Source organism: Stegastes partitus, unplaced genomic scaffold, assembly GCF_000690725.1.
Source record: "Stegastes partitus isolate 25-593 unplaced genomic scaffold, Stegastes_partitus-1.0.2 Scaffold1240, whole genome shotgun sequence".
Classification (NCBI taxonomy): Eukaryota; Metazoa; Chordata; class Actinopteri; family Pomacentridae; genus Stegastes; species Stegastes partitus.
This window is the reverse complement of record NW_007578971.1, coordinates 38,609-63,757: the sequence shown is the minus strand read 5'-3', so window position 1 is coordinate 63,757 and position 25,149 is coordinate 38,609. Positions and strand designations below refer to the sequence as shown.

Sequence of the window (25,149 nt, the reverse complement as noted above, 5' to 3'; positions counted from 1 at the left end):
TAATAGAAAATGTCACACTGAGGCTTATCGAAGGTTAAATCCTTGCAGAGGTCAGTGGCAGCAGCATTTTATTACACTTTATAATCACCTGCTTTCATTCTTTCTGCAGGATTTAAGTTGGTCATTTAGAGGTGGTGTTGCTGATCGACATAATTTGATGATTTTTAGTTTCTTGCAAGTTAATGTTAACATTGCTGGTGTGAATGCTGCTTTGCATTAAGAAGCGTTTACCACATCTGTAAGTTAGCTAAAAAAAGATGAAACCAAATTTAACTGGTATCAATGCCCTGAACTGGCTTGTCACAGAAAAAATCACACTCGTTTGATTTATATTTGAGTTCACAAAGTAATTATCTGTTGCATTTGTTGTTTCACTCTTTCAATTCTTTGAACAAATCGACAAGTCTGCAGGCGAAATGCTTTGCGTTGGCAATCACAGTCTCAGTACCGACAGGCATATGGTGTCTGTGGACTTAATTAGTTTACCATGAAGGCTGATGATAGAAGTAACAAGCAGAAAATACTGCTTTTGTTATTCTATTCTATTGCCTCCATTCATTTGTACAACAGTTCACTGCTCTGCATCAGATAACTCCCCCATTCATATTTTTGTGTGTTAAATTAGTATTTCTTTTTATCTTTTATCTTTTTTAATTTTATTTTACTATATTTTATTATTATTATTACTCATTTCTTTTGTTATCTTTCTTTACTTGGCAAAAAACAAAGAAACAACAACAACAAAAAACTAAAATTATAAATTGCACATATGGAAATCTTTGCATTGTATTCTTTTTTTTTGCTTTTTTACTTCTTATTTTTATTAAATTTTTTGTTATATATTTATTTTGTCCTACTGTCATAAAACAATTTCCCTTGTGGATCAATAAAGGTTATCTAAGTTTTAAAAAAATGTATCCTTTAAGTAACGATAATTAATTAATTATTGAACAATTAATTTTAATTGTACAGCATTGAAATACTTCTCTAGTACCAACATACCATGCAACACTACCTCCAACTGATAATTTNTAACAACCATCCAGATACCAGTGGCCTCAAACTGAATTTACAAAGTGCTTTACAGATTGACAAAAAAAAAAAGATATTCAGGAAGACAAAGTTACAGCAGGGAAGCAAAAGTGGAGAATGAAAGTGAAACATCATTAAAGATTTACAAAATAAACTGAAACACAAGACACCAATGGAAATACAAATAAAATAATAAAAGCAAAATATTTAACGTTAAATTAAAGAAAAACAGCAAGTGGAATAAAAGAAATAGAGAGTAAAGCCATTAAAAATGCAAGTGGAAATTCTTTGATAAATACGAAATAAAATTAAAAATAAAAATCTTTTCAAACTTTATAAGATCTATAAAAAAATCTATAAAAAATAAAATACTAAATAAAGAAATATGATAATACATTTTAATAATAATAAAATAGAATACATGTATAGTACAATTCTGTGAAAAATACTAATAATAATAGTAAAAAATGCAGTGAATAAAAAAGTAAATAAATAAGTAAAAAGGGGTGAAAGAGAATAAAATAGACAAATATAAACAACGCCACATCTCAGGCTGTGAACAGGCTCATTTGGGTTTAGCGTTTCTGATTTACAGCTTGGGGCCTGACCATGACAAGCTTATAAAATCAACAAATACATGACATAAAATCTGAAAATCTGTTCTAAAACAAACAGGGAGCCAACAGAGGGAAGCTGGGACTGATGTGATGTTGTCTGTTAGAACCAGGAAGAAGCTTCACTGGTTCAGTCACTTAATCGTTCTGTGACTTGGTGTAATCAGCGCTCTATCTTTTTTTTCTTTTACATATTAATCTCTGTCTTTCCTTTCAGGTTCCGACAGACTTTCACCCTGAACCCCAGCCTTCCCTATGAGGAGCGTCCGGACCCCCGGGCTCTCCTGGAGAGACGCCTGGCCAGCCTCTCAGCCAGAAACCACCAGGAGCTGACTCATGTTGGTATTTTGGCCCAAGACTGGTTTACTTTACTAAATACAAAACAATCTCTTGCTGTACATCCAACAGAATATTAAATACTTATGTCCCTGTGTGTTTTGTGTTTCTTTCAGCTCTTCCTGTTGATCCTGAGGTCTCTGCAGCTCTTCTGCCGACTGGTTCTGTCTTTGCAGCCGATTCCTCTCAAACCTCCATCAGCCAAGGTACTGACTCTTTGTTGTTGATCCCTGTAGATGTTACTGACATAATTACAGCAGCCATACGATGTTCATGGCCGCATTTTAATTTTAAAGAGAACTACAGACGCGTAACAAATTAAAAATCAATGTCAAGTATGGTGGCAGAAAGCTAAAAGCTGCAAGAAAACCCTCAGATTACCTAATTAACTGTCTGAACTTAACTTACTTTTACTGCAAAATAAAGTCCTGCAACTCCGTGGAAACAGCACAACCCTGGTGATAGAACTCAGAAATATCCTTTCTGTAGTATAGCAAAGTTTTACTGCCATAAATCATACAAAAGGGAAAAAAAAGTTACATTTCTTTGAATATTAATTATACAGAAATTGAAAAAAAATGGATTCAACATGTTTACCATTTTTGCAAATGCCTACAGTTGTTGGTAATAATGGATAAAAAACTGTGGCTCTGATATTTTACTACTGAGATTTTTAAAAGTGTGACTCAGCTGAGTCTGTCGGACTTGCCAGTTACCCCAAGGACTGGAGAACTTTTAATTTTTTTACAGAACAAACTGTTGGCTTTAAATAAGGCTTGGAATAAAGGGATTGTCACAATTTTAAGCTTATATCTGGTCAATTTTTCCAACATAACCAGATGTAACACATGATTAGTTCAAGGACTGTTGGAAAGTTTAGAACCTGATAATAATTTTCATTTTTACAGTTTCTGGCTCCAGTACTGGTTTTTATGGTGCACGATGCTCAACAAAGGGCTGTGAAACAGACTGTTGATTGTCACTTAACTGTCGTAATAATCACATAAATGACACCTCTCACTTGTTTTAGCAGTTGCATGTTATTAATGGAGAAACCAGAAGCTACATGCGTTCATACAGTCACATCAGAAATCCTACACAGGCTGTTGTTATGTGAGTACGTTATCAGAACAGTAGGTGGAGGCCGATGTTTTCCTGGTTCTGTCTCTCTCTCTTGCTCTGAACGAGGATAAACTAAACTAATCATACATTACATTTACAATGAAATGAATTCAAACATTATAGTCTAATGGCTATTATCAAAGGAAAGCTGGATGTAGAGTAATAGGGCTGGCAGCAGCAGCAGCAGAGCTTCCACAGTAAACAAACACACACACGTGGAAGCTGCAGCTGTCGTGCACAGGTGTGTTCAGCAGTGTGACAGGAGGCTGAACCTCGTTAATCCGCTTAACCTGAAATGACCAATTAAGGTGAGAGCATAAGTGGAATTCCTAAAGTGGTTTTATTCAAAATGATAGTGTAGATGTTTGTGCAAAAAAAAAAAAACAAAAACCAGATAAAGATACTTAGATTGTCATTTTACATTTGAGGAAGAATGTATCTGGGTAGGCTTTGTATGATGAATCGCAGATATCAGAATGAAAATGATTCAGAGTCGTGCTGTTCATTAAGTTAGAGCTGACTTGATTTGTCTTATATTTCAGTTTAATTAATAAAAAAAGAGGTCATTTTTAAGGCCTGAGCTCTGTTCCACAGTCTTTCCATGTGTGCATCTGATGGAAACTGCAGAACTACAGCCTGGGTTCTTAAATCAAATTAGCAAAACTTTGCAGTGAAAGGACAGAAGCACCATTTCTGTTATACTATTACATTTTCATGCTTGTGCCTCTGCATACAGTATTTCTGCTTTTTATAATATGGAAACTATGCAGCATTTGGTTTCTTTTGTGAACTATAAAGGTGTGGAACCATAAAACAAACTTTCTTGGATTATTTAATTTACTAAAGTTAAAAAAAAACTCAGCAACTCAAGTGCCCACAGGTGTGACCAATACTGGGGACCACAGCCTGCAGTTCAGTCACTACTACTGTTGATCCCAGATGAGTCACTAATTTCATCTTGGTAACACTGAGGAGATTAGGTTTTCTTTGTTTTTTTGGGAATATGATTAGAGCAGGGCTGCAAGGTGGCTCTGTGGTTAGCACCATTACCTCGCAGTAAGAAGGTCGCCGGTTCGCGTCCCGGTGAGGACACCCGGGATCTTTCTACATGGAGTCTCCATGTTCTCCCCGTGCAGCGTGGGTTCTCTCCGGGTTCTCCAGCTTCCTCCCACACAGTCCAAAAACATATTGAGGTTAATTGGTGATTCTAAATTGTCCGTAGGTGTGAATGTGAGTGTGCTTGGTTGTCTGTCTCTAAGTGTAGCCCTGTGATAGACTGGTGACCTGTCCAGGTGAACCTGCCTTCACCCTGAGTCAGCTGGGATAGACTCCAGCCCCCCATGACCCTAGAGAGGATTAAGGTGTATAGATGATGGATGAGTAGAGAAACTGTTATTTATTTTTAAACGAGCCATGTAGGATAAAGTGATTTTAATGAAACATCCTGATTTTAAACTTGGATTGGATTTATTTTGTTTAAAAGTTGAAACCCCACTTTTATTATAATATTATATCTCTCTGTTTTTATGGCTGATAAATCCTGTAATTTTAACCATATGTAAAGACAACATGCCTTTCAAGTGTGCTGGCGGGATTTAGACTTCATAAGATTAAATCTTTTGTTCTTACAAATGTAATTATTTTGAATATCTCCCATGTTCCTTCAGGGCAAAGCAGCCGGAACATCTCCCCCAAAAAAGAGCCGCACAAGCCAGGAAACGCCAAAGACCGACTCTCCAAAGGTCTCTCCTGGCACCAAGAGGCCAGCTGAAGGGGGGAAGACCAAAGGAGGAAAGAAAGCAAAGAGGAAAGAAACAAAGAAGGAGGAGGAAGAGGAGAAGTCTGTATCATCAGGAGGGCAGAGACCAAAGAACTCAAAGCGCCGCAGTGTCGCGTCTAAGGTCAGCTACAAGGAGGAGAGCAACAGTGACGGAGATGATGATGATGAAGCAGAGAGGCTTAGCGATGAAGAATTCCAGGAGACCAGTGAGGACGACAGTGAGGATTCAGAGGGCGAAGCTAAATCTACAAAGGGGAAGAAGGCAAAAAGGAAGAGTGAAGCTAAAAGGAGCAAGAGCAAAGATACTGTAGCTCCAAAGAGAAAGAGTGGGGGAGGAAAAAAACAGGTGAAAGACGAGGAGGAAGATGATGATGAAGAAGAAGAAGGAATAGTGAGCAACGGAACAAAGGGAAGGAAAAAGAAGGAAGGGCCCGGAGTGGACGAGTGGTTGGAGGTGTATCTGGAGAAAACCTCTTCCTGGGTTTGCGTCCACGTGGAGAAGGGCGTTGGGATGCCGCACCTGTGCTCCCAGAACGCAACAGCTCCGGTGACGTACGTGGTGTCGGTGGACGGAGACGGCTTCGTCAAGGACCTGGGGAGGAAGTACGACCCCACCTGGATGACGTCGTCCAGGAAGAGGCGGATCGATGACGAGTGGTGGGAGGAAACGCTGGAGCCGTTCTTAGGACCCGAGGATGAGAGGGACGTGAAAGAGGAGAAGGAGGTGAGTCCAGCATCCAGGATGGACCTATTACACATACACATAACCTCTAACTAGCGTTGCCATGATACCAAAATTATGACTTTGATTAGCTGCCTCAATCCATCAGTCCTGAACAGCAAAACCTTAAAATATCAGAAAAAGTAATAGAAAATGTCACACTGAGGCTTATCGAAGGTTAAATCCTTGCAGAGGTCAGTGGCAGCAGCATTTTATTACACTTTATAATCACCTGCTTTCATTCTTTCTGCAGGATTTAAGTTGGTCATTTAGAGGTGGTGTTGCTGATCGACATAATTTGATGATTTTTAGTTTCTTGCAAGTTAATGTTAACATTGCTGGTGTGAATGCTGCTTTGCATTAAGAAGCGTTTACCACATCTGTAAGTTAGCTAAAAAAAGATGAAACCAAATTTAACTGGTATCAATGCCCTGAACTGGCTTGTCACAGAAAAAATCACACTCGTTTGATTTATATTTGAGTTCACAAAGTAATTATCTGTTGCATTTGTTGTTTCACTCTTTCAATTCTTTGAACAAATCGACAAGTCTGCAGGCGAAATGCTTTGCGTTGGCAATCACAGTCTCAGTACCGACAGGCATATGGTGTCTGTGGACTTAATTAGTTTACCATGAAGGCTGATGATAGAAGTAACAAGCAGAAAATACTGCTTTTGTTATTCTATTCTATTGCCTCCATTCATTTGTACAACAGTTCACTGCTCTGCATCAGATAACTCCCCCATTCATATTTTTGTGTGTTAAATTAGTATTTCTTTTTATCTTTTATCTTTTTTAATTTTATTTTACTATATTTTATTATTATTATTACTCATTTCTTTTGTTATCTTTCTTTACTTGGCAAAAAACAAAGAAACAACAACAACAAAAAACTAAAATTATAAATTGCACATATGGAAATCTTTGCATTGTATTCTTTTTTTTTGCTTTTTTACTTCTTATTTTTATTAAATTTTTTGTTATATATTTATTTTGTCCTACTGTCATAAAACAATTTCCCTTGTGGATCAATAAAGGTTATCTAAGTTTTAAAAAAATGTATCCTTTAAGTAACGATAATTAATTAATTATTGAACAATTAATTTTAATTGTACGGTATTGAAATACTTCTCTAGTACCAACATACCATGCAACACTACCTCCAACTGATAATTTTCTTTTGTCTGGGTCTGTTTAATGCTCACTTTACAAAATCGATATTGTGTCTTAAGTATGAACAGGGAGAGATCTACTGTCATTGTATCTGTGATTTTACTGTCTACGTCTTTTTTACCATTTAATCCTACCTTCCAAGTTAAGCTGTATAAATTTGGAATAGAGTCACATCAGCAACAGTGGACAAAGACGCCTTCTGAAGTATCCTACCGTAGTCTTAATCCAAAGAATGAGAAGAAATGATTTTCTGTCCTACTTCTAGAGCTTGAACTCACTGTTTTCCCCCCATTTCGCCCACCCAGCTCCAGAATAAGCTTCTGAACAAACCCCTGCCGATCTCTATAGGCGAGTATAAGAACCACCCGCTGTACGCCTTGAAGAGACACCTGCTCAAGTACGAAGCCGTCTATCCTCCCACAGCCACCATACTGGGATACTGCAGAGGAGAGCCCGTATACTCACGGTCAGTGGTGACACATTTTCAGTGCTTTCATACAGTCTCATTTCTTAACCTAGTTTGTTTTTCATCGCAAATGCTGATTTATGCGATTTAGACTGTGATCAGGAAAGTTGTAAGCCTTTGATTTCTGCAGAGGTCAACCCAGTTTAGGGGCTGGATTTGGAAGTTTGAATACCTCAGCAGCCTTCAGAATCTAAATATCCTTTAAACATCAGTCAGTTGTTGTAAATAAGTGTTGGGCCGAGCCACTCTATTTGGAAAAACAATCAAATGACAGCACTTTATTTACAAATTATTTGCAAATGTGTGGCCAGGAGAAATTGTTTACTGTGTGAAACAGAACGTATTAAGAAAAACTTCATGAAAACAGGAATGTCCTTGTTTGCATTTGAAAGCAACATCGGCCTGCAGGACTGAACTGTGGTCATGAGCATCAGTGTCCACTTGGGGGTGCTGTCATATGCTTGAAGCTTGTGTTTTTAGTAGTTTTGCTCTGGAAGCTGCTGAAAATAATAAAACGCTGAAGATAAATACAAGAAAAAGTCTTTGATTCTGCATTCGACTGAATAAACGAGCACGTTAAATGGGATTTTCAGGAACAGACCAGCTATCATTATTCTCACCATGTTCACGTCTTCTTCACATGTAGGGACTGTGTGCACACCCTCCACTCCAGAGACACGTGGCTGAAAGAAGCACGGACTGTCCGACTGGGAGAAGAGCCGTACAAAGTGAGAGGATGTGTTTTTAATTTTTGTTCTTTTGTGCTTGCTCCCCTTCAAACCGTCTTTCTCTTCTCGTAGTTTGTTCCTGTGTTTTTCTGGGTCTCTATTATTTGTTTTTCTGTTTGATTTCATCCGACTAAAGCCTCTGGCCAGATCAGTTGATCAGTCTTCATGTGCATGACCAATGTTTCCAAGAAAGAGGAGCAATTAGAGGAAGTGTTAACCTCAAAATACAAAAATATCAGCCACTCCACTACAGTTTTTCTCAGTCGCTTTGGTACATTTCTCGAATCATCCTCAACATTTACAAAACAGTGTTTCTCAAAACAAATCGGACAAAAAGCAAAACACCAGGGATTACCTGCAAAAGGCAGTTACTTGCTCAAAATCCTTACTTCATCTCTCAAAACTAAATATCTGTGTCAGTGAACATGTCAGTGGCATCAGAACGGCAAGTCCTGGTGTCACTGTGTATGGATAAGACAGTCACATTGCTTAGTCATGTTGTCAGTATAACAGTGTACTCTGGAGGGATATTCTGATGTAATCTATGGCTAAAGTTTTGATGATAATTATTGTAAATTGTGAGTTACACATTAGTGTATAAGGGAGATTGATTGCAAGAGACTGGACAAGATTCACATTTACTGTTTGTACTGTAATTTGCTGACAGATCATGTCATTGTGATACAGACAGGAAAAGACAGCACTGCACAGCACAAAGAAAAAACAACAAAACAAAAGTAGAAATGAGAACATAGGACAAGCTCCTTGGGGAAAACTATACATGCAGTGCTGTAGGAGTTACAGTGCAGTCTTCTTCTATACTTGCCAGTTGATGGTTCATAAGATGCACCTTTGAGCTATTTCACAGAACTGCTTGATCATTGGTTGATCTATGTGATGCTACACACATTTCCCTTCATTAGAGAAAGTCAGGATTCACCTGGGAGCAACTTACCAGTTCAGGACAGATTTAGAAAAAAGTCTAATGGAAATGTATAAAAACATGCTCGACATATTCTGACAACTTGTTCAACCATTTTGCATGTAAAGACTTAATGTTAATAAATGACTAGATGTTGTGGGGGTGAGACTATTCAACAGAGACCCATTATAGTACATTTTGAGTAACATGACAGAAGCAGTTGATAATGCAGGAAACAGCAGAGAATCATTAGCATGGATGTACCAAAGCATTTAGAACTTGTTCAAAGAAATGAGAAACTGCTTTTTTGATGTGCACAAGTGACACAAGGATGTGAAGGTTGAAAAAGTAGTTTTGAGAATTTCAATTCTGATCTGAGAAACGTACCAAAGCGACCGAGAAAAACTGTAATGTTGATTTCAGCAGTAAAGTTATAACAAATGAACCACCACTCGTCAATGGAAAGTTCTTTGTGATATGATGATTTAAAAACAGAATGAACATAAAATATTGTTGATAAATTATTTATTTGCACAAAGAAACGTTCTTGTAGTGTAGCTACAGACATTTTATTGGTTATTTGAAATCACAGCATGCATTTTTTACTATATCTTCTCACCAGACTCTGAATTTCCAAACCATCCATCCATCCATCCATCCATCCATTATCTATACATCGCTTAATCCTCACTAGAATTTCCAAACCAGCGTCGGTATTTTTGGACACATTTTTTCCTGAGATAGAAAACATGATTTTACACATTTTTAACATTTAAAATACTCAGTTGACGACTACGTTCTTGTCAGTGTCTTTAAGAATTACAGATGTATTTGTGTGTTGATGCCAGCTGGTAACTAATTTCCAGCTGAACTCGCACAAAGTGTTATTATTTGTTTTTATTGTGGCAGTTTGCTGAGTGCAGATCAATCGAGTACTTCAGTAGCTGTGATGCTATTAAATTAAAATCAGCGAGTCTTAATTGGATCAATGAAGTAAAGACATTGGCAAGGTGACTGGCAACAAGAACCCTATTCCAGTGAGTCTGCATTTTATCATTTCAGCCAGCAAGCCAAGGAGAAGAAAACAAAACAAAAACACTTGCAACCACCAAATGTGTTTTGTGACTGTTTGGGTGTGCTGCATGTGTAGTCATGTCATTGTGTTTCTCTCTGTCAGATGGTGAGGGGCTTCTCTAATCGCTCCCGTAAGGCCAGAATGATGGCTGAGCTGAAGGAAGAGAAGGACCTGCCTCTGTTTGGAGAATGGCAAACTGAAGAGTACCAGCCTCCCATAGCTGTGGATGGGAAGGTAAGACTAAAAAGCATCAGTATTGTTGAGAATGTGAAGATGCAAAAGACAAACTGCAGCATTAGTTTGCTAAAATAAAAATCCCCTTGTCAGTATTACTCAGACCTACATATGTTTATATCAAGAATTCTGGTGGGCTGCAAGGTGGCTCGGTGGTTAGCACCGTTGTCTCGCAGCAAGAAGGTCACTGGTTCGCATCCTGGTGAGGACACCTGCATGGACTTTGTATGTTCTCCCCGTGCAGCGTGGGTTCTCTCCGGGTTCTCAAGCTTCCTCCCACAAGGTCCAAAAACATGTTGAGGTTAATTGGTGATTCTAAATTGTCCGTAGGTGTGAATGTGAGTGTGCTTGGTTGTCTGTCTCTAAGTGTAGCCCTGTGATAGACTGGTGACCTGTCCAGGTGTCCCCTGCCTTCACCCTGAGTCAGCTGGGATAGACTCCAGCCCCCCATGACCCTAGTGAGGATTAAGCGGTGTATAGATAATGGATGGATGGAAGAATTGTGGCTGAGATATATCAATATTCAAATGTTTTAGTGTAAAAGTTGGTATCAGCATCCCAGAAATCCAGTGTTGGTCAGACTCTACCCATAAATGAAACCAGATGCAAACCAGACCAAGGGAACCATGAAAGTTATGAAAGTCTTCATGTTGCTTATTTTTCCATCTAAGAGACTGAACTCAAATGGGGTTCAATTCACAGCGACATTAAAGGCAGAATGTCACATTTGTGAAAGTAGATAGTTTTGTCTGTGGTTTCAAAAGGGAACGCCCATCCACTATCAGAGCTTGTTTATTCTCAACTACTTAACTGATTCAGCTTCTCACAGTGCTCCTCTTCACCTGTTGGCTTTGTCTGTTCTCTTCAGGTTCCTCGTAACGACTACGGTAACGTCTACCTGTTCAAACCCTGCATGTTACCGGTCGGCTGTGTTCATGTCAGGCTGTCCAACCTGCACCGTGTGGCCAGAAAGCTGAACCTCGACGCCGCTCCTGCAGTCACAGGCTTCGACTTCCATGGAGGATACTCCCACGCTGTGTAAGACGGCACTGACGAATCTAAACACAGTGGAGTAGATGAACGTGTCTCATTCTGGTCTCAGGTTTTACAGCTGTGCTCATATTTAGGAATATTCAGGACCTGGTTAGAATATGATCATGAGGCTTCAGGTCAGTCGTTGGAGGGTTGATCAAAAAGTTCTGATGCTGTTTGTGGTGTGTTTGCAACATGTGGAAGCAGTAACTATTATGAGTCAGGATGTCGGGTGGCACCGTGCTACCAACAGTAGGACCTGTACATGTTTGTGTGGCCACAAGTAGATGCACATTTGCATCAAACAGAGGCAGTAAAGAAAACGTCACATTGTGTGTCAGTCAGCAGCAGCATGATCCAACCTTCATGTGGAGGATCATCGCTGGTGGTGACAGGAGGGTCTGCAGCGACCACCAAGTACAGAAACAGCAGTTTTCAGTGTCTAAAAGAAGAACACTCAAGAAATCTGAACTGTGAGGTGACAGTTTTTTTTGGCTTTAACAACACAATTGTCACCAGATCTGACTCCCTGTGACTTGTTCCTCTTCCCCAAAATACAATTCAAGTTGAAGCATTGCCATTTGGAAACAGTTTGGGAGATTCATTCGCTAGACATACAGGGTGTTTGACCGGTGCCGCAGTGTGTTGCGTGACATTCTGACTTATGACAGTTACTGCTTGCTCTGTGCACAGTCCATGAACTTTCTGATCAGCTCTTGTAGTCAGTTTGTAAAATGCAGAAGTGGAGACATAAGAGGCTTTGCTCCAAAATGTGCCTGTTTGGTGCAACAAGACACAGTAGACGCCTGTATTCATTGCACTTGTTGCCTCGGATTAATTTTTATTCATTACTGGGGATTCTAACCACTTTAAAGACAAATATTGTTTGTTCTTAAATATCCTAAGAAGACATTAGTCGTCTTATCTCGAACATGTCTTACCCTCATATACTTTAATCAGTGTCTGCCTCCAAAGTCTAATCTGTATCTAGTTTTATTGACTGGCAGTGTGGCTTTTATTGCTCTGTCGGCTCTGATATCGAGGCCTAATGTGTTGCTTTCCAAGTTTAGCTGTGTCGGTTTCAGTGAGCAAGTTTTCATGTCATTACTTGGTTTAGTGTAAAACTTCTCCTTTGTAAGAATTTTCCAGGTGCAACTGGAATATTTAAACTAATCGGCCAAACACATCAAAAGCTGCACGTTGTTAAATCTACTCAACGGACATGAGGAATGAAAGAGAATGTATTGCGTTGTCACAAAAACAAAGATCGTAGAAAGTTTAGTTTTCTGTGTGTGTTTCAGGACTGACGGTTACATAGTGTGTGAGGAGCATGAGGAGATTCTCAGAGCTGCCTGGGTGGAGGAACAAGAGCTTCAGAAACAGAAGGAGAAAGAGGTGTGTGTGATTCTCTTTTTTATGTTAATATTTTCAGCTTATTGGAGAATTATTAATCAGAGAGCAATAACTCTCTCCGGCCATGCGTGACGGATTTTGCAGTGACAGCTCAAGTTAAACCTAAACTGTTCAGTATCGCAATGTCACATAAGCTTTTTTTTCCCGTTCACTTTCCAGAAAAAAGAAAAGCGGGTGATCGCCAACTGGACTCTGCTGGTGAAGGGACTCCTGATCAGAGAACGGCTCAAACAGCGTTACAGCAAGAAGAACCAGAGTGGCCTCGCTCACGGAGATGACGCCGGCGGGTTTTCCTCCGATGAAGAGCCAGTTGAGGATGGAGGCAGCGGAGCTAAGACGGCGTCTGAGACTCTGGCAATGTCCTGGCCGCAAAACAGACAAGCAGAAGAAGACGGCAGCAGCGGCAGCGGACTGAAAAAGAAGACGACAAAACGAGAGAAGAGGGGTCAACAGCAGCATTTATTCCCTTTTGAGAAAGTGTGAGGGGAGAGATCAAATTACACTGTTTTTGATGCAGGTTTTGAAAAACTATTGCTGATAACACTCTGAAAAGCACTTGACTGACTGTGCCAACAACACTACAAACAATACAGGCGAATACGAGGGTTCATCAATAAGTGAACGCAACATGTAACCACCATGAGTCCGACACCACGCTGTCAACATCAGAACCTGCTACACGTGCTTTTGTGGCTACCAGTAGAGGTGTAATTGCGATTTCTCAGTGAACTGGAGCAGCGAAGAAAGCGTCACATTCTTTGTCAGTCAGAAGCCAGGATGATCCAACCTTCATGTGGAGGATCATCACTGGTGACGAGAAGTTGGTCTGCAGCTGCCATCAAGAGCAGAAACAGCAGTTTTCACAGTGTGGGAGCTCACAGTTTCCAACACGGTCTGTCAGGTCAGGGGCACCAGGAGCATGCTCATCATTTTGTTCAATGCTAATGTGGTTGTGCATCGGGAATTATGCTACCGGACTGTTAAGGCACTGTTTTATTGTAACTTGTTGAGGGAGAACATTCAGTGCAAGCGACCCTAACTGTAGCATCAATGCTCTGTGTGCCTGATGATTATTTTTTTGTCCACAACAAAAAAATCATGACTCTCCTTCTGCCCTACTCAACATATTTGGCTCCCCTGTACCTTCTCTCTCTTCCCCAAAATGTTATTCAAGTTGATGGGTCATATTTTGATGTAGTTTAAGGGATTCACTATAGATCGTGCTTGGCTTATCTATATGGTGATACTTGTTCCGGGGGGAGTGCTCCAAGTATTACTGCAGGAGACTACTTTGACTGAAAACACAACCAAATTTCAATTTTAGATTTTTATGGGCACACTCATCGCAACTTTTTGATCCACCCTCGTATGACTTGTAGCGACTGAAAACGAACAAAAACCTTTTAAAGCTGCTACCACAGCCTCTTCACCGTGCACCACTATTTTTTTTTAAATTCATCACATTCCACATTTCCTCAACCTTGCAAGTACAAGCGGCACGTAAACACGACCACATGAAGCGTACACACTGCTGCTGACTGGACTGTTCTTCATGTGACCTGACCGTCTGAAAGCAGGAACTTGTACTTTTGTTTTTATTCTGTCATTTGGAAACATATTAAGTCCTCTTTTTTTTTGTTCTTCAGCCTCGACACCACTGGAAGGTCACTTGTTCTTGCTGTTTTCTGTGTCACATATCCCATTCACTGTCTGTATGTCACCCTCTTTCACACTTTTGTAAGCGTTTCACAGCTTCTGTCCTTATATGCGTTTGTATACAGACGATGGCGGCTGTATTTCAAGTAACAGTTTTTGTAAGAAAAGTATTTTTGCAATAAATGTTTGGAAGTGAGTACAATGCGAAGCAACCAAACTAAATGCTGTTTTCTTTATCAGACGTTTTATCGAGGCTAGCAAACAAAAAGCAAAGGGCAAATCTGTGGTTATACAGAAACCTTTTCCAAAATGTTTTAGTTGTTCAGCCTTCGCAAACCTTCACTGCTCATCAGGGAAAGTCTTCTGTTTTTGTTTGGACTCTTCCCTCATCGTTTAAACATGTAGGGATTAGACTGATCTCAGGGACACCAGCGCAGCGATAACCAGGAGGTCTTCGCAGGATTCAAGGCTGCGTACAGGGCCGATGTCATTTTTCAAAATGTGAGTCGCACCTGTAGCGCTGGCAGTTAAGTGTAAGATTTCAAAATACGGCTCCATGTGTGAAAAAGTAAACTGTAAGTTCTGAGACCACAAACCACATGCAGTTGTCCTCAACAGCCGGTATGAATGGATCCTCCTCCTGCCTAACGGTGAATGTTATTTTAACTGGTTTGTTTTCATTAAGCAAGTCACAACGCAACGCTTTCTTTGACAAAACAGGCCGATTTTACAGGTTTTATTTTATTCTTTACTTAAATAATTCCAATTTACTTCTGACTCGGTTTAAATACTTTTCAAGAAATTGCATTCTTTGAAGTTGTAATTCAGAAAAAACTGTGTAACAAAGAATATTTTAAAGTAAAGTGTGTCAATTTGCAACTGACTGACCATCAGCTGCATTAGATGCTAATTTATCTTCTTCCTCAGCAGTTCCAGAGCAATTATCAGTACATTTACTCCTGGGGTTCGGCCCTCTGCTCCTCTGAGGCACCACCGAGGAGCTCGGCTGAAGGTAATGCATTGTTTATTAAGCCATCACTCCTTTGCCTTTATAGCAGAAGTACATCGAGTGCAGTGTTTCCGTCTGATTGTTGAGCTGCAATACCAGCAGTTACATTCCAACCTGTGCCTCTTATGAGCAAGGAAAACCGCAGCAATTTAGACCTGTAGATTTATGGTATAATAATGTAGAAGATAAAAAAAAATGAGGATCATTTAAAGGCAAGGAATGTTCTCATCGCTTAAGAGCATCTAATGTCAGCTGGGTGTTACAATGATGTTCCACTTTCCTTTTTTCTTTTAGTTACCATTTATTATTTACAAGGCTGGGATGAGTGTAAAATACACAGCAGCGGCAGCTACAGCTGTAACACGTCACTGCCTTAAAGTTAAAACAGGGTTTTCTCCATTTGCCTGTTGGTGGCAACTTTCAAATGTTTACATCTAGGAGTAAACTGTCAATCCCTAAAATATAAAGTACATCTGTCCACATATGATATCAATTTCTCAATGTATAATGGAAGAATTCTGAGTTTTTTGGTGCTATCAGTTACAAAACATGGAATGAAGATGCTAGAAAATAATGTAAATATCAAACATAATATAGTTGATTAAGTTAGACCAAGATTTGCTTATTAATGTGAAAATGTTGACTTTAAATATCTATTACGTAGTTTAAGGAGCCACAGCGAACATTATGGTTTAAGAGAACCATGAATCACCCAATCCAAGGTGAGTTTGTTAAAATTCAGTTACATTAACAAAGAACCAGCATTAGGCAGAGCTTTAACAACAAAAGCCCAGACTACTGCAGGACTTACACAATTCTTTTATTGTGTGTGTTAAAGGGCTTTAGGTGTGTCATTCCATGGATGTCTAAAACATATAGTGTTGTTCAGCACTGAAAGAACAACCTGTGTGTATTGTGAGAAATGAAGTATTCTGGGAAAAAGGAATTGTCTTAGTCATTGAAAACCAAAAAAAAAACTGCAATCAACTTAAGATAAATCCTTGTTGCGACATAAAATCAATATGAAAGGCCCTCCTCCAGACCTGTTTAAAGATATACTTGAAAATAAATGCAGCATGTAAGGCCCTAAGGGACATGCCAGCATCCAGTAAACCAGCAGCCGGCTCTCGTCTTTCTCTTATCGTCTGTGGCATCATGTCATTTGAATAAAGCTGCATTTTAAAGTGGCCTTTTATAGTCACTGATCAAAGGGGTGTCTGTACGCTGATCACACTATCTGATCATTGTCCTTTAAACCTGACGAGGATGTGGATTACATCAGTGGTTAGGAGTCTGTCACCGGTGCAGCAGCTGAAAAACCTTTGCACAATTCAGCTAATTTACTAATCAGGATGATAGAAAACAGAAATTGTAACCTTTTCTTCATGTCAGGAAAGAGGATGATTGGCATGATGTGTTTAGATTTTTGGTCAGTGAATGTAAAATTTCACTTTTTTATGCCATTAATGGTTCTTTAACTCATGTGATTAAGGGTGGTGGTGGCTCAGATCAGCTCCACTGATCAGTAGGGCGGTGGTTTGAAGTCCCAGCACCACCAAGCTACCACTGTTGGGCCCTCAGGAAGGTTGTTAACCCCGTGTGGGGAGTCATCATCGCTGTCACATCGCAGTCTCCGTCCTCAGATTGAGTCCTGAGCTGAACACAAACTGGGTTGTTAGTTATTTGGACATTTTGATCAGCTGCTATTAGTTTAGTTTTAGTCTGTGATTGCATTATTATGCATTATACATCGCTTGGTGTATTGACAAGTCTCGCGTGAATGACTCCAGCACTGTGGAGGTATGTATGAATGCAGCCATGAGGAACATTCACGGATAAGTGAGCAGTGTCTGAAAGAGGGTTGAACAACAGAAAGTCACTTTAATGGATTGATGGACCCAGCAATGTTCCATGTCTCTGTCTGAAAGGGGCCTTAGTGTGGCTGGTCCCAGTTTCCTAACAAGCTGGGAAATGATTGCATTTCACTGTGCAACTTTTAAATTTAAAAAAAAAAAAAAAAAAAGTCTCTGCTTAGAAACTCATTCCTCAATGAAAAATATTTAAATGTATAAACATGCTTTGTGCAGATTCCTTTGTGCAGTCTTTATTAGTCAGTGAAGGTCAAACATCCTGGAGAATCCGATTGAGCAATACTGATTTTTGAGGTTAAATTACACATGCAAACCAGATGTGTGTTTATGACAAGTAAACAGAGTGTCCTCCCTGCTCCAGTGAGGCTGGACAGCAGTGCTGCATGTGGCGAAGCTGCAGCATCTCCCCCGAACAGGAGGCAGGCAGGAGAGGCGCGGACGTGACGTCGCTGATAAGTACCTCCGTAACCGTCTATCTTCCGCCTACCAGCCCAGCAAACGAGTCTAAATCGCCCCTTGGATTTCCTCAAACAAACCCCGCTCCTGGCTGTCACCGCGGGCCGAGCCGACTTCGCTCCGAGAGGTAAACATGACGGACTTTAAAGCGTGAATGTGAACGCAGCGGTTGTTTAAATGTATGTGTTGACTCGCGGGCTCCAGAGGGCCTTGTTTACATCTCAATCCCCGGGCTCGAGTGAGCGAGGAGGCGGCGGCTCAGCGGCCAAGGAGCGACACGGAGGGGTGGCTACCTGGCTAGCTCTGACGGTGTAAATTCATGTCAGGGGACAGAATGAACTTTTTCTCGAAAACTTTTACGAGTGTATTCCGAAAGTGTAACTCTCCAGAGTCGTGGCTTTGGCATGCCGTTACTTCACTAATGAACATAACTACCAGCACGCTAGCCAGGAAGCTAATCCGGCTAACGGTGAGTTAGCGGCGGATTTACTGCCGTTTTGAGCCCCTGTGCCGAAGTCGGACCCAAATGCCGATGTTCTGGCTACAACCAAGCTTTTGTTGTTTGCTCATACCGAATACCCCACTTTCCTTCCCCCCAAGACCTGTTACCAAACCGGTGCTGAGTCGCTGTAATACATTAGCCTAGCGAGATGTGTGTCACCCAGTTTGCTGCCTATTTTTATCCTGGATCGGCCGGAATGCGAGCATTCGTCTGTCGCCGGGCTGGCACCGCGGGCCGGCCGGCTGGCTGGCAGGCTTTCCCGGCTAACCTCGTTTTCTATTCAGGTGAATACTTGCGAAGTCACATTTGACCGCCGGTGCCAGAAAACGTCTTTGATCCGGTGTTTGTTTACCACGGCGACTGCAAATCACGTTGCGAAATAAGCCCACTCGGGGCCTGTGGGGTGTCACGGTGCGTGTCAGCTCCGGAGTGAACATCCCGTTTAGAGGCAGAGGAGCCTTTAACCTACACGACACGGTGGGGACACGCACGTTTTGGCAAAGGAGAAACACAAGTTAGCCCTCCACTTAACAAGAACACAATATGGGTAGTGATAAAAGTACGTGTCAGGAAGGGAAACCCCACTCCAACAATCCTAGGAACTCATTTCTACAATGCATTTGTGCTTGGAAAAAAGATTTAATTGCTCTGCTGCATGACTGAGTGGAACCAATCTGGCAGTGCATATGGAAAAATCCCCTGTCCAGTTATGAAGTTAAACTCCTGTACTGTGTTCAGTTTGAACCATCTCAAGTATTTCAAAATCAACCAGGGGAACCCCAGTCTAACAAGGAACTTATTTCCACAATACATTTCTGCTTGGAGAAGAATTTTATTGATCCATTGATGTATGGAAAAAAATACCCTTTTCCAGTTGTGAAATGAACCTCCAGCATTATGTTCTTTATGTAACCAAAACTCTCAAGTATGTAGAAAATCCTCAAAGAAGAAATGAGTGTGATTTTGAGTGTGATGTGTCGACAAACACACACATGTATTAGTCAGCCTTATATTGTCGTGAATCAAGTCGTACTGTTTGCTATCATGTGCTTGCAGTCGTCTTGGTTTTAATTCCATCTCAGCCTCGCTTGTTCCTGTTTTTTGTAGGTTTGTAACTTCCCAGTTTGCCGCCGCGTTAACCACAGCTTGCCTGTTTTCCCTCATGCTAAAGATAAAAACACCTTCAGTTAATCTACTGAACTGTCACATTCAGCTTAATTCAAGTCCCGTGTCTGACAGATCTACAGTTATACAGCAGAAGTGCAGAGGTGGATTTGCAGAAAAAAAAAAAAAGATGCAGCCAGTGAGATAAGTGGTTCTAAAGGGAGGAGATGATGAGAAGAACATCAGCTGTTTATAGCATAGGACATGTCAGATGGTGAGTAGGATAGGTATAGCTGAACTGCGCATACAGGGAGGGAGGAACCTTGGACTTAATCCAGTCACAATCCCGTGGCCTTTAGATCATGGCTAGCTTGTCTTCTAGCCAGTTTGTCATTAGGCCGCACTCTCTTGTAAATAGACCAAATCCTGGAGCTGGTATTCATCATTAAAGGTACATTGCACTTTGGTTTTATGGAACGAGCAGTGATCCGTAATGAAAGGTCAACTGTTAAGTAGGGAAGGTGGATGAACGTTTAGCAACAACCGGCTCATGGCTTGTGCATCTCTGCTGCATATGTGCAGGACTATACTGTGCAAATATGTGTAAGACCTTGCAGTTGCAAAATGTGGTCTATTGCATGATCCTTCTGTCCTAAAACTGTGCACAGAAGAAGAAATGCATTTTGTCTTCCTCCGCACAGATTCTGAAAACCAACCTGTCTTCATCCTCACATGTGTACTATTTGTGGAAAAATTGAAGTGGCTCTAGATTCCCAGGCCTACCTGCTATGTTGGATGTTGTGCCTTTTTGAATAAGCCTCATATTATTACTACTTTCTAGCTGCCCTGCTTCTATTCTGCGACACGGTTGACTTTAAGGGCGGTTGATTAAACTTTACATGAAGCGAGTCGGTTTAGCCACAAGTACGAGTCATCACTGGTTGAAACACAACCTACTCTGCGAAATAAAATTGACAGAGTGAGAACAAAATGTGTTTTTTAAGGATTAAAGAGATCACTGAGTGTCATTAAAGACTCTTTAAAGTCTGTTAACCATCAGCTTTGTTGTTCTGAGTAGCTTTAATCAGCAACCAAGCATTTCACAGGCTATGTGTGCCACAGGGACACGCTAGTATTACAACTCACTGAACTATCCTCCAGTCAAAGTGTTTTTAATCACATCTTCCAAAGAATGCTCCCAAACGTCTTTAGTGGAATTGGATTCTCTGCTACGTTCTGGGTCGTTCAGCGTTATTAATGACTACGAAATGTTATTTTAAAGGCTAATAATGTTAGATATTAAGAATAAACTGTGTGACCCAAAAAAGAAAAACTGTAGTTGTGTTTTCTAAGTTGACTGCATAGAATTTAGTTTTTACAGATTGTCATGGCACTTTGGTACATGTTGAGAATTCAGTTTTACAATGTGTTGTGAGGCTGGGCTCACAGTTAAAGTATAATTTACAATCAAAATTCAAGAGTTTTTATTTGTCACATGCTCAGTACGTGCAGTAAAGAACTAACTCTGTATGTGACAGAGTTTGTGAATGCTTCTTTTTTTCTATTAAAAGCATTTTTAGACTGTATAGTCATTTTGAGATTACCTCCACCACATATTGATAGGCTAGTGAACATTTCCTTTCATTAGAATAGAGGACGACTGAATGAAATACCCGATTGACTGTCAGGTTTTCTGTAATTCAGCCACAAGTGCTTCATTCATTCTTTTCTGCCATCTATTAACATGGCTTTATCTGATTTATTGTAAGTAGATGTGCTGCTGTTGTCAATAAATACTGCTTTATCTTAAAAATAATTAATTACATTTCAAATATAGTCAGATAAATTAGGACCGTTGGTTTGAAAAAAATATTTGGTTAGAATTTTGTTCACAAGTTTGGCTATTATGTGACAAGACTTTTGTAGCAACACTACTTTTTGTGCTAATTGCACTTGGTACTAATGACTGACTAATAAATTAATCAATCAGAAGGAACAAATTGATAAAATAATGTTTAATTTAAACAGATGAATTGATGACGAAAATAATAGTTGCTATTGTTGAGTCATATATCTCTTAAAACAATGAATGCACTTTGCTGTTACACTGTGGAAAATGCTGAATTTGGATAAGAAATAAAGTTTGTTTAATCAGCTTAATGAAATTTATGGAGAATGTGGACAAATTTTAATTTGTATCGACCCCTGTGGTCTAATCTTGCTGCCAAATCACAAATAATAGATTTATTTGTATTAGAAATTTCATGTAAATTGACTGATTGCTCACTAATGTATGTTTCTTTTTCTTTCTGTTTCTTCTTCACCTCTTTCTCCCATCCTCTGTTGTCCCTTTCTTTCTCCTTCATTGCTGGTCTTTCCGTCCTCTCCAGTCTTTATTCTCTTCTCAGACCGTCCTGTAACTAGCTTTCCAAATGAGTGACGGAGAGTGTGACTTCTTCTGCTTCTTCCGCTGCTGCTGAGCGCGCTCACTACGCGCCTCAGACAGCCGGGAAGCCTGGGCGTCTCTGAACAGTGAGGAGGTGAAAAGGAGGCGGGGAGAAAAAAAAACGTGGAGGTGGAGCTTCCATCGAGCCATTTCAGCTAATTGGACCGCTGGGATCCGACAGGTAGGCAGGTCGTCTACCTGTCCGGGTGATTGATTTAACTGACTGGATGTCTGTGGACATGAACAGCCAGGCGTCGGACAGCAACGAGGAAGACTTCGGGGTGAACTCTGAAGAGGAGGAGGATGAGGATGACGGAGGAGAAGAGGAGGACCAGGGTGACATTGCGGGCTACTACGAAGGAGTGGCCAGCGACGTGGAGCAACAGGGCGCCGACTCCTTCGATCCAGAGGAGTACCTGTTCACCTGTCTGACCTACAAAGAGAGTCAGCGGGTGCTGACGGAGGAGGTTAACACTGTGGCTGCTGCGCTGAAGGTGAGTTCATCTCAATTCTGCGCGGCGGTCAAGTTAAATAGAAGGTTCTGTTGTTGTGTTTGCAAAACCAGAGTTCAAAATAGTCACTCGGCAAGAACAAAGGGTTGCTGAAGTGTGTATTTAAAGTCAGATAATTTCAGACCACTGCTCATTTTGTATGATCACGAATACAGCAACATAATATGAGACAGACGTTAAGGCGAGTAATGCTCAAATTAGTAAAACGAACCACTTTATGTGATAAAGGTAACGGCACAACAAGTAGAACAGGCGTAGTGTGGTTAATCTGCTTGGTCTCAGCTGTTAAAACTCATTAATTGTTGTGTTTGTTGCTGTTGTTAGTCTCCATGATCACTGACACCGTGTTAGGCTGAACGCTCGTCTTAGTTGTTCTCTCTGACACATATTTTTGCTTCTGTCATCAGAGGCTCGCATGAGTAAGTAGATCAGAGGGATTTGATTAAATTCTAATAGTAATTCCTGCATTAGGCGTGTTAATTAAACTACTCTTTCATGCGTTCAGAGGTATTTGAATAAGTGATAATTGGAAAAAAAAAATCATAAGTGACTGAGAGTTGCCTTAAATTACATTTCTGCAATATTGTGCATACGCGTGTTTGGAACGCATATTTATTGTGAATAGAATGATAACGTTTTAGGTTACTGATTCCAGTGGGTTGTCAAGTCAGAAACAAAACAAAAAGAAAAACAGAGGTACAAGTGTTCTCTTAAAATTTGCCCACATAGTTTGGATACGATCTGAAACCTGTTGATCACGTTTTAAGGCAGAAGTGTGTAGCGACCTTGCTCGGTGTCTTTCAGTGGGCGACGTGAGGATGTTCTCGGCGGCCCCTATAGACACGGAGTCCTCTCATTAATCTGACGGCATCTACATGTGTCAGATTCATTTCTATACGACACCCGGTCATTTTTCACACGCAGTTGTGGTGTCAATCTCATTAGGACCCAGTCACGTTTCCCTTTGCTCACTTTCAACGTGGCACCGATCTGACCTGCATACTGCATTAACGGACGCCCAAGTGGGTTACTTTGAGTCATGTGAAGAGAATTAGGGAAGGCTCTTTTCGCATTTTAGCACCAATAATTGTCCCTAAATGTCACAGAGGCCGCAAAAGACTCGGCTCAAATCACAAAACACATTTGCTGTTCACTTTGGCTGCAATATAGCATCTATAGAAATCAAACTTGACTGTGATGAGGACAGAGACGCACAAATAATACAAGTAATCTACTTAACATTAACAGAGATAAAGTTTAGTTTGTTGCATCCAGCTGTTTGTTTCCTCATAGTTTATTAAATACCTGCAGCATCAGAAAGCAGCTCAGATCATATGATATGTTAAATCAGCTTCCTTTTAGTTCAGATTTAGCCTTCTATTTGTGCATTATTATGAATTATACATCACTTGATGTACTGTCCAGTCTTGCCTGCTCTCTCTGTCTCTCTGCTGGGAGCGACTGAATAAAGAGGAACATTAATGTAAACGTGACCTTTGCCTGGTTGACAGAATGTCGTCACTTCAACAGATTGATCAACTCGACAATGCCATGTGTCCCGTTTCTCAGAAGGGCTCAGTTGGATTAGAAATACGTCTCAGTCGCAATGTCACTTTACGTACACGGTAACAGAAGGTGTGCTGAGAGTTCTTATAGCAGCTGAACGACATTATTTTCCCCACATCCTGTGTGTATGTTCACGCCCACACCGGTTAGCATGTGCGTGGCTGCTTGTCGTAGGTTGAGCTTGGGTGTATTAGAATGACCAGCTTCACTGAGGCCGCGGTTACAGGCAGCTAATTGTGATCCGGGCCTGATAGCGTACATTGTTCTGAGTGCACACATTAATATTAAAGCGTTCCTACTGTGCGGCCGGAGGAGGCGAGCATTGATCAAGAGCTTATGTCATGGTGAATATGGTCTTTCATTCGTCACAGCCAGCACTTTTTATGTACTTATTTGAGGCAACTTTGCTGAGCTGGCGTGTTGTTTTGCGGTAGCACTCAGTTAAAAAAGAATAAAACAGAACAAAATCTCACAATTCTTCTGTTAGTAAAGGTGCTGCGTCTTTCTTGATGGCGGTACGTGGAACAAGGGAGCTCTTCAAGGATTTTTACTGGATTTGAACTGACGACTTGAGACTTTTCTAACATCTAGGACATCCTAGAAGTCTGGCATATAACGCTAGGTACTATACTATAGTACTTCTAGATCCACTTGAGTTATGTTTCTGCCTTCTCTAATATTTTCTGTAGATTAGCAGCAGAGACATTCATGGCTGAACTTCAGTTTTCTTGTCTGATAACTCTTCAAACGTGTTAATGCAGACTTTTGTTTTGAAATTGCCTCAAGTCGAAAGGATGATGAAAAAAAAAATTATTACTATTACAGATCAATTTACCCTTTTTTGGTTTCATTGATTACTGAATCTTTTAGTCTAGTTAATTATACTACAGTCCAAAGGGATGTCTTCAGATTGCTCATTTTTTATTTTCTATTAACCAACTGAACTCCTTTTCAGAGGCATTTTTTTCTTTGCCTCTGTTGTATTTTTACTCACTATGAAGTCATTTCCCACTACAGTGTGATGTTCTGCACCTCAGTGGAAACGGCACAACCGCGGTTAGACGTCGACAAAACCCAACACTGTCTTTTGTGTCGTATAACAATGTTGAAGTTCCTTAAATCATAAAAAAAACACAAATTACATTTATGCGATTATTTATTTTGCAAAAACAGAAAAAAACTAAAATCTGCATGTTCATTATTTTTCCGAGTTCCCACAGATGTTATTAGTTAGTTGCCAGACTTGCTTTGTCATGTCTGCTCTGTGTAAACACTGCCTGCAGTTCAGCCCACTTCTGGTGAAACGTCCCGGAATATATCAACAAACAATATCCTGCCACAGCTGAATCACTGATGACTTGCCGGTTGCACAAAGGATTA

General features: G+C 40.4%; 2 protein-coding genes across 2 annotated transcripts in view; both read left to right on the top strand.

The window, feature by feature from the left end:
* Window positions 1-14,520, top strand: part of xpc (xeroderma pigmentosum, complementation group C) — a 22,294-nt gene extending 7,774 nt beyond the window's left edge. The window contains exons 6-14 of the mRNA XM_008297709.1: window positions 1,864-1,984; window positions 2,099-2,188; window positions 4,772-5,608; window positions 7,083-7,243; window positions 7,890-7,971; window positions 10,071-10,202; window positions 11,071-11,240; window positions 12,536-12,629; window positions 12,807-14,520. Coding sequence (XP_008295931.1) covers window positions 1,864-1,984; window positions 2,099-2,188; window positions 4,772-5,608; window positions 7,083-7,243; window positions 7,890-7,971; window positions 10,071-10,202; window positions 11,071-11,240; window positions 12,536-12,629; window positions 12,807-13,130 — 2,011 coding nt within the window. The 3' untranslated portion in view covers window positions 13,131-14,520. The remainder of the gene's footprint in view (window positions 1-1,863; window positions 1,985-2,098; window positions 2,189-4,771; window positions 5,609-7,082; window positions 7,244-7,889; window positions 7,972-10,070; window positions 10,203-11,070; window positions 11,241-12,535; window positions 12,630-12,806) is intronic.
* A 3,122-nt stretch (window positions 14,521-17,642) lies between these two features.
* The window catches only part of arih2 (ariadne homolog 2 (Drosophila)), a 21,918-nt gene continuing 14,411 nt past the window's right edge, over window positions 17,643-25,149 (top strand). The window contains exons 1-2 of the mRNA XM_008297708.1: window positions 17,643-17,766; window positions 21,636-22,185. Of these exons, the coding sequence (XP_008295930.1) occupies window positions 21,919-22,185 (267 nt within the window). The 5' untranslated portion in view covers window positions 17,643-17,766; window positions 21,636-21,918. The remainder of the gene's footprint in view (window positions 17,767-21,635; window positions 22,186-25,149) is intronic.